General features: G+C 56.5%; 3 protein-coding genes and 1 long non-coding RNA gene across 5 annotated transcripts; all 4 read right to left on the reverse strand.

The window, feature by feature from the left end:
* Positions 1-346: 346 nt before the first annotated feature.
* Positions 347-1,804, reverse strand: LOC137219384 (uncharacterized). The gene is made up of 2 exons (XR_010941110.1): positions 1,385-1,804; positions 347-707 (listed from the first exon to the last, which is right to left on the reverse strand). It is a non-coding gene; the product is annotated as an uncharacterized lncRNA (long non-coding RNA).
* A 122-nt stretch (positions 1,805-1,926) lies between these two features.
* On the reverse strand, positions 1,927-4,025 carry S100A6 (S100 calcium binding protein A6). 2 transcript variants are annotated; one of them, XM_067727822.1, is made up of 3 exons: positions 4,001-4,025; positions 2,516-2,674; positions 1,927-2,150 (listed from the first exon to the last, which is right to left on the reverse strand). In XM_067727822.1, exons 2-3 carry the CDS (start codon positions 2,651-2,653, stop codon positions 2,016-2,018), a joined length of 273 nt encoding a protein of 90 aa, XP_067583923.1. In that variant the 5' UTR covers positions 2,654-2,674; positions 4,001-4,025; the 3' UTR covers positions 1,927-2,015. The 2 variants fall into 2 exon arrangements, with proteins under 2 accessions (XP_067583923.1, XP_067583922.1); XM_067727821.1 differs by lacking the exon at positions 4,001-4,025 and adding an exon at positions 3,224-3,366.
* Positions 4,026-4,180: 155 nt separating this feature from the next.
* On the reverse strand, positions 4,181-6,803 carry S100A5 (S100 calcium binding protein A5). The gene is made up of 3 exons (XM_067727823.1): positions 6,660-6,803; positions 4,967-5,040; positions 4,181-4,588 (listed from the first exon to the last, which is right to left on the reverse strand). The coding sequence occupies exons 1-3, from the start codon at positions 6,798-6,800 to the stop codon at positions 4,507-4,509; spliced, it is 297 nt and encodes a 98-aa protein (XP_067583924.1). The 5' UTR covers positions 6,801-6,803; the 3' UTR covers positions 4,181-4,506.
* A 3,296-nt stretch (positions 6,804-10,099) lies between these two features.
* On the reverse strand, positions 10,100-12,724 carry LOC137219387 (protein S100-A4). Its single transcript, XM_067727826.1, has 3 exons — positions 12,565-12,724; positions 11,470-11,625; positions 10,100-10,398 (listed from the first exon to the last, which is right to left on the reverse strand). The coding sequence occupies exons 2-3, from the start codon at positions 11,608-11,610 to the stop codon at positions 10,234-10,236; spliced, it is 306 nt and encodes a 101-aa protein (XP_067583927.1). The 5' UTR covers positions 11,611-11,625; positions 12,565-12,724; the 3' UTR covers positions 10,100-10,233.
* Positions 12,725-13,146: the final 422 nt, after the last annotated feature.

The raw sequence follows: 13,146 nt of genomic DNA on the forward strand, positions 1-13,146 counted from the left end.
TTAAATCCGTGTTCCTGTTCCCCTCCACTATTACGGAAAGGCAGCCGCTAAAGGACACGCCTGTTTATTTAGCAGGTGAACTGTGCACGTTTACCGATTCTCCTAAAGCTCTCGGCCTGCCCACCCACCAGGGCTCCCTGCAGATGTATGACCGAAGGCCTTGTCTGAGCAGCCCCTCCCTGGGCAGGGCAGTAGGTCTTCACCCACTGAAATGACCCCTCCTCCCTCTTTGTACGCAGGTCTTCTAGGCCCTGAAAGCGGGAGGGGCGGGGGACAGGGTTCAGATTGTTTGTCTTTGCAAACCGCCTTCCTTTCATGGACTTGCTCGTGGCACGTGCGTCTTAGGTAAAGGCTGAGCTGCGAGTTGCTTTATTGGGGGGTTAATTGCTGGGAGCCAAAAGATCCCCCGGCTGACATTCCCATAGCACCAAGTGGTGTTTTCTTCTTCACTGGAAGGGCTCCACCTTGGCTCCCTCCGCCACTGGCCCCTCCCTAGGGGTTCGAGAAAACCAACCACAACGGCCCCACGGCGTCCTGCTCTCTGTCCACACGAGGGCGCTCGCTCCACGCTCCATTATGCTGGCCGCTGCGACGCCGGGAAGGTATCTTTGCGGGGGCGGATAGAGCCAAGGCTTGGACACGGCTGTGCAGACCGGGAGCTCAACCTGGGTCCCTTCCTGGTTCCCAGCTGTGCCAGTCCCTAGTCCCTGCGGGGAAGGAGAGGCCACTAGAGGGACGCCAAGAGGTGAGGCTTCCAGCCCTCTTGGGACTGTTGGCTCATCCCCACCCCCTGGAGGAAGAAGACTCAATTCAGCGGAGTTGAGCCCCCTGGGAAGTGGGGAGGTGAGTAAGAAGGGAAGGAGGATATGGTCTCCCTCTGGGGTCCCCAGAGTATACAGAGGAACTTGCCTGGCATACTTTAGGCCTGGAGGGGACAGAACTGCCCCATGGCCCTGAAACACAATTTACCCCCTTCCCCTACCCGCCTGCCTGAAAACGCTAATGCAAACAGTGAACTCAGACAATAATTCAGACAATTAGTCATTTTCCCTGATGGGGGCTGAGAGCCAGGCTTGGCTCCGGTGGAATACCTGGGGTGAGTCTTTCTGCTGAGGCTGTAGGGATGGGCTGGCTCAATATTGACAGAAAGGCTTGAAGGCGCAGTTGCCCAGCCCCGGAGACCCCCCCACTCCACCCCGAGGACCCTCAGCCCACCCCTTTCATGAACACCCCATGAGTCATTTATTCACACAGCTGCCAGCTTCTCAGACCACCACCCCTGGCACAAAGGACCCTGTCCCTGAATGCAGGGACAGACTCTTAAAGCGTGCCTCCCACCTTTGACCAACCAGGGCATAGACAGCAGAATCGAACTCAACCATACAGCGTCCGTCCGCAGTGGTCTCTGACGGAATAGCAGAACACTCCCCGGCCAGGCTCTGGGAATGCCAGATATGCCTTCTCTGCCCCCATTTCACTGTGGTGAGAAAGTGGACCGGCCCCGACCCAAGGCCCTTCTGGCCCTTCCCCTCTCACCACGCCCAGAGAAAAAACACGTCTTTGTCTTCAGAGATCCTGATAGGACTATCTCTGCCACACTCTGGACTCATCACATCCTGGCTCAAGCACCATTTCCTTCTCCAAGCCCATCTCAGAACCCCTTTCACGGGGGACCACTTGAGCCTTTCCTTAAGATGGCTTCACCCAGAGTGGGCATCTTTTTCTAATTCACATAAAGGCAACTTAATGAGCTCACAACCTCTTTGTTAGGGTGCATCCGCCATTTTGTGGACCCTCCCACCAGCTCCCCTGGCCTGGTGAGTCACTGAGTCACTCCCAGAGGTCACTGTGAGAAAACCCTCTGGTGGCGATGTAGCACCAAGCAGAGGAGGAAACGGAAATCATTGGGAAGCCAGGACACAGGGATAGATTTAACCAAAAAAAAAAATTTATTGTACAATTACCCACCACTAGACAGGCCAGCTGGAGGGTGTCTCCACCTTCCCAATTTATTTTCAGCCCCGGAGGATGTCATTGTAGATCATGGCCAAGGCCCCCAGGAAGGTGACATATTCTTGGAAGTTCACCACCTGGTCCTTGTTCCGGTCCAGGTCATCCATCAGCTTTGCAATTTCAGCATCCTGCAGCTTCTAACGTGTTAGAATGGGAAATCCAGACTCAGTGGTTTTGAGACCTTGGGTTCTCTGCCTTTCCCCCTCCCAGGCAGCCCCCTCTCATACAAATGGCTCTGTGCTCACTTGTCACCAAAGATCCAAGCCCACTTTGGGTTCACTTGGCTTTACTTCTCCTCTGTTCCTCACTCAGGAGGAGTGAATACCAGGCTACCAGTTTCCCCAGCCCCTCAGGGGTGTGGACCAGTGGTCCAGTTAGGCACATGGTCTAGGGCCCCAGAATGTGGGTAAGCCTGAGCCATGTACCTGGCACCTCACCCTCTCCGAATCCTGCTTCTAAAGGGCGAGAGGTGGGGAGAAGGGGCCTGGGGAGGGTCACTCACCGCGCCAATGGTGAGCTCCTTCTGGATCAGCTCCTTCAGTTCACTCTTGCTCAGGGTGTTCTTGTCACCTTCCTGACTGGCGTACTTGTGGAAGATGGTCACCAGGAGGCCAATAGCCTGATCCAGGGGGCACGCCATGGCTGAAGGCTGGGCTCAGAGCTGAGGGCAGAGAGGCTGCTCAGCGCCCTGGGCAGCAGGGCCTTCTCACTCACCCACACCCCCGCCCCCAACTCCCTTTGACTACCCGTGCCAAACCACTAAGTGTCAGGTGACATCAGGAGACAGCCCAGGGCTTGTAGAGGAGGGAGAGGGCAGAGTCTAAGGCCAAGAGGTGAGTGCCCTACAGAGGACCAGAGCAGAGGTTGTTCAAGAACCTCTAAGGAACAAATAGAACCACAGCGGAGAACTGTCTTCCAGGGGTTCCAAGAAAAGTTGGGGAATATGTTGTGAGTCAGGGTGGAGGCTGCACACCCAGCCCTACACACACACAGCCTCACAGGACCACACACTGCGGCACGGACACACCCTGGGACTCACTCTCCCAACCCCAGAAGGGCCACAGTGGGGAGCCACCCCACTGTGCCTTAGCCCGGGGCCGGCCCGGCCGCTCCCGCCTCTCCCTGCCGGCCCCAGTCCGGATGCGGGCGGACTAACCCGGGGCGGGCTGGCCCCGAAGGACGGGGGCTGCCCTGCCTAGCGAGGACTCACCGCGGCTGCAGCAAAGCGAGAAGGAGCGGCCGAGGGGGATGGCCGTGTGGCCAGCCCGCCAGCCTTATAGCGGCGCTTCCGGGAGGCCGGCCGCCCACTGCCCGCCCGCGCCCCACCCTGCCCGCCCTTTACACAACATCCTCGCCCCAAAACTTTCCACGCCTCCTGCCCCTGGGCTGTTCGGGGCTCCGCGGGGCGGGGGCGCCGAGGGGAGATCGCGGCCAGCCCAGTGACCTCGAGCTCCCACCTAATCTCCAAAACTCAGTTTGCCCCCCGTCGCGATGTGACAAGAGGAGGAGGCGGAGAGCCGGGCAGTGTCAGAGTGTGTGGGGCGGGGGGAAGGGCGGGGAGAAGGGTGCCGCTCCCCGGCGCCGGGGGAAACGGGGGCGAACCCTAGATGAAGGACGGGGAGCAGCCAGTGGTCTACAGGATACGATTTAAAGGACACCTAGAACACACATCCCCCCAGGGAAAAATACCACCACCCTCGATCCCTTCCCCCATCCCCCCACCTGAATTCCACCCGCAGCCTCTTGCCCATTAAAGTGCACACACACACACCTGAGTCAAGCCCTGTAAGTGTCATTAGTGATTTACCCTCCAATGCAAAGTCTGTCAGATCCTCCCCCAAGAAAGGATTTTGATACGGGGAGGGAGGTGGGGAGAGCAGAAAGCCCTGGATCCCAGAGATGATGGTAGGGCTTGTTGCTGGGGGGGAAACAGAGGAGAAGGAAAGGGGGCCGGTGTGGAGGTCAAGGCCAGACTCCCCCTTCTTACCAGTGTCCTCAGTGGGGGCCTCCTGTGAGCTGGTGGCAAGTCAGAGTGGCCTGTCCACCACTGCCCTCAGGGACCGCATCCCAGCCACCCCCAGGGTCCTCACTCTCAGAGCACTTTCCCCCTTAGCTTTCTCTGCATATTTGCAGCATTCCCTGGAGGCAAGCAAAAGCCTGGCCCCACTTCCTCATTTTCCTGGAGGGCCAAACTAAGCCTGGATAAGATTAGTCACGTCTGCACTGAAGAACAGGAAGTGGGGTGGAAACCCAGAACGTGAACACCCAGAGGCTGCCCACCCACTTAAGGAGAAGCTCTGCCTGGTCCCACCCCACCCCCAGCCAAGGTGGACAAGAATGTTCCAAACCAGCCCTGGACACCTGGAATCAAAAACCTTTATTTCCTCTGCTGGAGGGGAAGGCTGAAGCAGGGTCCATCTGGGAGGGAGAGGAAGGCAAGGGGCCACGGAGGGTCTGTGAGAGGAGCTGCAGGGGTCAGGGGCCAGGGCCCAGTCATTGGTTGTCCGCCAGGAAGAAGTCGTTGTAGGCCACGCACAGCGTGATCGGGAACACCGAGTACTCCTTTTTTTGTTTGCTTTTTTGTTGGTTTTTTTAATAAATTTGTTTATTCATTTATTTATTTTTGGCTGCGATGGGTCTTCATTGCTGCGCACAGGCTTTCTCTAGTTGCGGCGAGTGGGGGCTACTCTTCATTGCGGTGCGCGGGCTTCTCATTGTGGTGGCTTCTCTTGTTGCAGAGCACAGGCTCTAGGCACGCGGGCTTCAGTAGTTGTGGCACACGGCTCAGTAGTTGTGGCTCGTGGACTCTAGAGCGCAGGCTCAGTAGTTGTGGCGCCCAGGCTTAGTTGCTCCGCGGCATGTGGGATCTTCCAGGACCATGGTTCAAACCCGTGTCCCCTGCATTGGCAGGTGGATTCTTAACCACTGCGCCACCAGGGAAGTCCCCGAGTACTCCTTGAAGTCGATCTCCTGGTCGCTGTTCTTGTCCAAGCTCTTCATCAGGTCATCGATGCTTCTCTCCTTCATCTTCTTCGAGGGCCCAGGTAGAGAGACAGGTCAGCCACCCCTCCCAGCCCTGCCCTGACCCCTGGGAAGGCAGCCTCAGGCTGATCCCCAGGTGAGTCAGCAGCGGAGCATCTCAACCCCCAGAGTCTCCCCCCAGGCCACACCCAGCACAGGGTGCCACCAGGCAGAGCTCAGTGACCTGACTCCTGAATCGGAATAAATTACAAGAGGAAGGCTAGAGCAGCCCCCTTCCCCTCGACACTTTCTACCACGCAGAGAAATAATAAGCTAGATTTCGTACAACACCTAATAGAGACGGCTTGGTGACTGTGTGGCACTAAGCGAGATCCAAGCCTTATCCCGCCCCTGCAGGACAGCTGCATGGAGCGAGTGCCTGGCACCCAGTCCTCTTCCTTGTCTGGTCCCCTGCCCAACCAGCCCAGCTCCACCAAGAGGATGGAGACAGCACCCTCAGGGGGAACAGAAAGAAAATACAGACACATCCTGCCCTCTCCCCTTCACTGCCCTCACCTCCAACTTTTCCACAGGAGACAGGACTTCGGGACATAGAGATGGAAACAGCATCTCTGTGACGCCACCCTTGTCCCCAGTCTGGGCTCCTGTTATAGCCAGGCCCTCCCCAGGGCCTCTGTCCCCTTGTAGTTAACCCTGCTGGACCCATGGCCCCTCCCTCTGTCCTCATTAACTCCAGAATGCAGAGAGCTTGTCAGGAAGGCCAGAGGGGAGGCCTGGTGACACCCACGCCTGCTTTGGTTCCCTGTCCACAGGGACACACTAGGTGGAGCTTCTCTCTGGGGAGGCCCACTAGGGTTCAAGATGCGACAGGAGAGGCCCACAGGCCGATTTTAAAGGAACGAGGGAGGTTGATACATGGGCCCGGGCTGGAATTCCAGCCTCTCACTAGCTGGGTGTCCTCAGACAGTTACATAACATATCTGAGCCTCAATTTATTTTTTAACTGTAATAATAACATAATGAATACCTTATAGGCCTTTCCCTTTGTCAGTTGCTTCCCTCCCACCATCTCCATCTGGTAAGAATCTGTTCTTCCCCCTTCCAAACTGTGTTCACAAACTAGTAGAAGGATCCTTTTGGTTCCCGTGTCAGCACCAGCTGAGAGCCCCAGACGTGCCGGGTACATGGAGGAGAGCCAGGCGGGGGCCCTGCCCTTGAGCTGTGCACAGCTGACCTGGACCCCTGAATCACCTCGCCCACCCCCACTCCATCCCTTGCACAGCCTCCACAGCTGTGAGAGCCGCGCCTCAACATGGAAGTTTCCTTGATCTCCTTCTCTAAACCTTCGTGCACGCTGAGGTCCACCCTCCAGACACTGCCCATCTCCATTCCCAGTGAGACCTGACTCATCCCCAGGCGCGGCCCAAGATGTTCACCCTCTTCCTTGGGTCTCTGTCTGTACCCTTTGGCCATCCTGTCCTTGCTGAGACTAGTGTACCCTGCGGGTAGGTGTGTATCCCCTCACGCTGGGCCTCCCACCTCATGCTGGGAAGCCCTTGGGGGTGGCATCAGTGCTTCCTCTTTTTTTCCGTCCCCTCCCCCACGGTGCCCACGGAGCACGGAGCACTGGGACTCTGGGGTGCAGGGGAGGGACCGACACCTACCTCACCAAGACACAGGTCTTTCTCGATCAGTTCCTTCAGCTCCTTCCTACTCAGAGTCAGTTTGCTGCCCTCTCTCCCTGAATATTTATGGAAAGTGGTGACCACAGTGGTCAGGGCCTTCTCCAAAGACGTCTCCAGCATGGTGTGCAGTTCTGGGGGCTGAAGGGAAAGGAAAAGATCCCATTGCCCAGGAAGCTGGACCTTCTGCTTCCCCCCAGCACTAGCCCACCTCCAAGCCTCTCCCTCAAGGACCAGCTACTGGAAACCACGATGAGATCAAAATCTCCCAAGTGGACCCCAGTGTCTCAGGACAGGTTGTAGTGAGAACCAAGGAGCAGTGAGACTGACCAGGCCGGAAGGACACTGCACACTCTCCCGCTTAGGAGATGTTGAAAAGGGGTCTAGGGACAGAGGGGTGACAGGATGGCCTCCCCAAAAGAAGAACTGGTGACAGATGGTGGAGCCAGTGAAGGGTCAGGATTTTCTCCCTGCCCGGTCCATCTTGGGCACTCATTTTCCAGAGGCCGTCCTCACCCAAGTCACCCTCCTTGGCCCGGGTCCCTGAATCACCTAATATCAGGGAGTGTCCCATTATAGAAGTGGGGGACAGGGCAAAGAGAGAGTCCAGGGGTTGGAGGAGGCTGGGGCTAGAACTGGAAGGTAAGATCTCAACAGGAAGTCAGGGAGGGGTGCCAGGACTTGTCCAGCTGGTCCAGCCTCTGGCCCAGAGAACTATACATACAGACCAGCCACGAGGCAGCGAAGGGGGTGGGCCTATTGAAACCTCCAGGGTCATTCTGAGAGCTGGATCCAGAGGTTGGGTCTGAATGGGGCCCCCCAGTCCATCAACACAGCCACACCCGCCCAAGAGAAGAAGCAGCTGGAGCTCCCGTGACTCAGCTTGGAAACCACTTCCCTCTTAGGCAGGAAGGAGCCAACACCCAAGAACCTGGGGGCTACAGGTAAATCTGTGTTGAGTCCGGAGCAAGGAAAGGAGGAAGAAGCTGCTGCCTCTTACCTACAGACCAAAGCCCACCTGACGATTCTTGAACTGGACCTGAAATTCATCTCTTACCACCCCAAACCCTCAGCCTCTCCCCACTGCCAGGAGACTCAACCAGGACCACAGTGGAAGGCGAGGCCTCTGGGCATCTGCAGCAGCATCCTGGCTGGTTCTGATCCCCACCTCCACCCCCAGGGCCACGATTCCAAATACTCTGCCCTCTTCTCTCCAAACACGTGCGCACTCATCGGGCCCGGCCTTCCTTGGCGGAGGTCACCAGAGCTAGTCACCCTGTGGCCTCATCGCCCAACTTGCCCCACCATATAAATGAGCAGGAAGGACTCCAAGGAAGGAGAGAGCCAGAGAACTCACGCAGCAGAAGCAGACTCCCTCCCACTGGTCTCTGACTTTAATTCCCTTGCTCCAGTCCCCAGGGAACCAGGGAAGAGAGAGGGCCAATAAAAAGGGGCCGGAGACAAGGAGGCCCAGGTCAGAGCCTCCTGGGACACAGGTGGGGAGAAACCCCCTCTGCCAATCTCACCTTCCTTGTTTCCAAACAAGGATGGGACGGCGGGGGGGGCACACTGAGTTTACCACGGCACACACGTCTTCAGTCCTGGAAGCTTTGTCTTCCCAACCAAAAACCAGAACTCACCATCTGATGGGTCAACAGCCAGGCTTCCTGGAAAGGCTATTCAGGAGGTACAGGACAAATGCAGTGTGTCCACCCATACCCTAGGCCACTCTCCGCATTGGGGCCCTCCCACCCACTCCAAAAGCAGAACAGACATCTCAAGATGGGAGTCAGTGGGGGAAGATGTTTCCTGCCAAGGGCATAGTCAAGGTCATCAGCAAGTACGGAGCCTAAGATTTTTAAAAGGCTTTTCAATGAATGATTTCTTCTAAACCTCACTCATCACCATGGGAAAGAATTGTCAGAGACTCTTGGAGTGGAGAACTGAGAATCAGGGACTAAGGCAGAGATCAGGGAAGGATAGGGCTGGGTGATGGGGTAGAGGCTGTGGACTGTGGGGAACTGGTTCAGGGTGGGGATCAGGGAGAGTTGCTTGTATCCTAGGAGAGACTCAGACATTGTTCTACCACCAACCAGTCCAAGTATGAGAACAGAATGGAGTTAGGGGCTTAGCACCTATTACTGCTGCAGCCCCACCCTAGCCTGCCTGGGTGGTCCCCGCTGCCCCCCACTCCACTCCCACCCCCAGCTGCCAAGGTAGAGAGGCAGCAGGGACTGGTCACTAAGCAACAGGAGTTTCCGAAGTAGGGAGTGATGCAGGAGGAGGCCCAGGGGAGGGCACTCCGTGGAAGATGGGCAGACTGGGGCTGGGGGGAGGGAGAAGGGGGAAGTGGCAAACTCTTTCCTGGATCAAAATTCTACCCAAGTCTCTATAGTCACACTCTGAGGGAACATCTGAGTCACCCACCCCACTCCTCTGAAACTTGAGACAAAAACACAATCTGATGAGAAGGAAAGGGGAAAGCTAGAAAAGTCAAGGGAACCAGACATTCCCTGCCTCTGGACCTGCCCTCTACTCACCTCTTCCTTGAAGATCCCTGTACCACCCAGGCATGACCTGGAAACTAACCACAATCCCACCCACTGCAGGCTAGAACTGTTGGCTTCAACCTAAGGAGAACTAATACCATGCCTGATATTTTCTGGGGGGAAAAAAAATCTCAACTTCATTTATCGGATTCCTATGCCTGGAACTTTGTCTCCAAAACTATGGTCACCTCCCACCACCTCCCTCCCTCCCACCCCAGCCACTATCCTTCCCTCATCCCTCCCAAGATCCTTTGTCCTCCTCTGTTGGAGCATGACAGCTAACTGGTAATGAATCCCATCCTAGGGTCCCTGGGACAGAGATGGGAGTTAGGGAAGGATGATATTCTCATGCTGTGGTTTCTCTTCCTCCACATCACCTCCCTGATGTGACTGTGGAATGGTAGGATTCATCCATCCCTGGGCTTTGAAGCCAGGGCACTGGAAGGGGTGGCAGGCAGCACCTGGGCCGTAAATGTCAGGACTGAGCCTTCCTCCCCATCCCACTCTGGCCTCACTACTTCCTCCCCATGACTCAGCCCTTCCCCCACCACCCCCAGGGCACCCACACTCCATTCCGGACCCCAACCAGGAGCAGATGTGATCTTCGATCCCATCCCAGCCTCACTCAGAGGTCCTGCCAGAGGCAATGTTGGGGAGGTGGGATGGTTGAGTGCCCTGGCTAAGATCCTACCGTTCCAAGCCTCTGGGGGTCCCTTTCCCTGCCTTCCGCTCCATCCACAGTCAACTCTGTCCCCCACACATGTGCACAGTCACCCACATCCATCTCCCACCTTCTCTGGTCTGCTCTCCACTTGCCACAAAACCACAGCTCAACTCCCAGCGCCCCCAGAGTCTCTCAGACCATCAGCCTCATAGCTTTCAAGAATCTTTATTGAACTTGTTTAGTATCATGCTCACATCTGGAGGAGCCAGTGTGAGGCTCTGTGCCCACCGCCAACAGGGAAGACCCCAGCCGGCAGGCCCCACCCCGCACATCTGAGGAGACTTCATTTCTTCCGGGGTTGCTTATCAGGGCAGCCTTCGAAGAACTCGTTGCACATCATGGCGATGCAGGACAGGAAGACGCAGTACTCCTGGAAGTCCACCTCGTTGTCCTTGTTGCTGTCTAGGTTGCTCATCAGCTTCTGGAATGCAGCTTCATCTGTCTTTTTCTGCAGGAAGAAGAGGCTGCAGGTAGAAACTAGAAGTCGGGGCCGGGCAGGGCGGGTGTGGGAGTGGCCAGAGCTAGGACTAGACCAGGTTTGCACCTCCAGATGGGAGCCCAAGAAGGCTTAGCCACTCCTTGGGGGGCCCAGCTTTGGACCTCTAGCCCTAGGGGCTAGGCTAGGGCTGGAGGAAGGCCACCCCTCAGACAAAGAAGTCTTGAGTACCTGGGTACAACTGGATAAAGGGGACCACAGCATCTTCTGCCAAGGTCATTTTAAGAATCCAATTAGACAATGGTCATGAAAGCAATGTATAAACTACACAAAGGTTGATGTGGATGGCATCTGCGATTGCTCAGGGGGAGTCTGTAGGTGTATGAGGGTCTCCACAACTGTGTCTTCACATCCACAAGCCAAATAGAAACTCAAAAATGGTTTGGGGTTGGGGGGATAAATTAGGAGTATGGGATTAACAGATACACACTACTATATATAAAATAGATAAGCAACAAGGATTTACTGTATAACATAGGGAACTATATTCAATATATTGTAATAACCTATAATGGAAAAGAATCTGAAAAAATATATATGTGTATATATAACTGAATCACTTTGCTGTACACCTGAAACTAACACAACATTGTAAATTAACTATACTTCAATTTAAAAAAAAAAAGAAGACACACAATTTTCATACAATCGTAAAAAATAAAAATTGTTCATTGCTGTAGTGATGGCAAGCGTCGGAACGCCCTGGCTCATGGATCTCGGCTTTATACACGGACTACCTTGGGAAGTTACGTAGCCTCTCTGAGCTTCAGTTTACCTCCAGTTAAGTTGTGCAAACACCTGGCAGAGTCTGACCCGTAGCCTACCGGCTTGTTCTCAGCCATCTTTCTGTAGAGAGCCAGGAAGTGAGCAGTGGGTACTCACTGTGCTTCCACCCCAGGCAATCAGAGCAAGCTCTCTGCCCCGACTTGCCCGTCTCAGCAAGATGGCTGATCGACAGCTATAGGTGCCAGCTGTAGCTAATGCTTCGCAGAAAACAGGTGCCTCCCAGGCTGTATCACTCACCCCCAAGAAGCTGGGCAGCTCCCGGGTCAACAGCTCCTTCAGCTCAGACTTGTTGAGCTTGAACTTGTCACCCTCCTTGCCTGAGTACTTGTGGAAGGTGGACACCATCACATCGAGGGCCTTCTCCAGGGGGCACGCCATGCCGGCAGTCAGGATCTGGGGGCAGGGTCACAGAGACACCCTAATTTTCCCCACCCCACCCCCGGCTATGTATTCAGAATGCCCACCCCAATCCCATCCCTCAGGGAGCACTTGGTGCTCCCACCATAGAGGCAGCCCAAAAAGGGGGGCTCGGCTCCTGGCGGATGGGTGTGCACAATGGGAAATCCGTGCTTGGGGCAGCGAACCCCTGCAGGGCCCGGGGCACAGACTCTGCGTTTTGGACAGCCAGCTCCACAAGAGCGCTTTCTTCACCCCTCATGCGGTCCATTCACTCCCATGCTCAGTCTACAGCAGCCCCACCCCAGCCCATTCTTCTCCCTCCAAGCGTTGGGCTGGGTCGTTGGGCTGGGCGAGGCTGCTGGCAGCCTGCCCAGGGCCCTGTAGCGGAAAAAACCAGTGGCCTAGCGCCTAGCATGGGGAGGCGCAGGGTGAGGTGGCAGGGGCACAGATGCAGGAGGGATGGGGACGCCACCCTCCCTTGGGTCAGGCTGCTGCGTGCAGGGCAGAGTCTCCTAGGACACAACCAGACAAAAGCCCGCCGTCGCCCTCTGCCTTCACTGTGCTTCCTACACCCCGTGAGTGTGCACGCACAGGCTAGGGCAACCCAGCAAACACAAGCCAACATGCATACCCCCCAGTCACACGCACCCCAAAACATGCTACAGCAACAACGCGTGCAAGCCCCAGAACCACAGGACGGCTCCGATAGCTCCCCCTCAGCCACCTGCACACTTTTTGTTTTTTCTCTCTTGCATGCACACACACGTGCACGTGCACACACACACATCCCTCCCCAGAGCCTCCACATTGGAATCTCACATCTGGACCCACTTAGCACATCTGGCCCCCACCAGCCTCCCCTTCTCCTGCCCCAGCCTCGGCCTGACACCCCTTGCACACCACTTGCGTGCCAGCCATGCAACCGCAACTCACCAGGCCAAGAGAGAAGTGCCGAAGAGAGAGGGTTGGAGAGAGAGGAAGAGTGGGGGAAGCCCTGCAGTCTGACCTATTTATACCCCTGGCCAGGCCCTGCCCATGTCGGGGGATGGAGAAGAGCGGGAGATAGCCCTCCTATCCTGGGCCGATGTGGTAACGGCTACGGGTCCCTCCACCAGCCAGCCTGGAAACCCAGCTTCCTGCTGTGGGCACGCACACATGGACAATGGGAGAGCCCCAGTGGGCACAGGCAGGGGCCTCAGTGGGTGGGTGTACGCAGCTCAGATTGAGTTTTAGGGAGCTGGGGGAAGGGCAGGCTGTGCCTGGGGCATGAGGGACAGGGAGGGAGTGGTCCCACTAGGCAGCCGGCATAAAGGAAAGGGGATTAAGGGGTGGGGGGGTGACAGGTGGGAGGTGGTCCTGGAATGGGGTTGCCCTGGAAGGCAGGGAGGGGACCCCAGGTTCAGTGCTGGGGACAGCTCACACTGCCCTTCTCCCCTCCCAAGGGGGCTTTCTACCATGCTGAGTGAGGCCCAGGACAGGAGCTGGAGGGTCTGGGAGGGGGAACAGGCTAACACC

The sequence above is a fragment of the Pseudorca crassidens genome, chromosome 2, assembly GCF_039906515.1.
Source record: "Pseudorca crassidens isolate mPseCra1 chromosome 2, mPseCra1.hap1, whole genome shotgun sequence".
Classification (NCBI taxonomy): Eukaryota; Metazoa; Chordata; class Mammalia; order Artiodactyla; family Delphinidae; genus Pseudorca; species Pseudorca crassidens.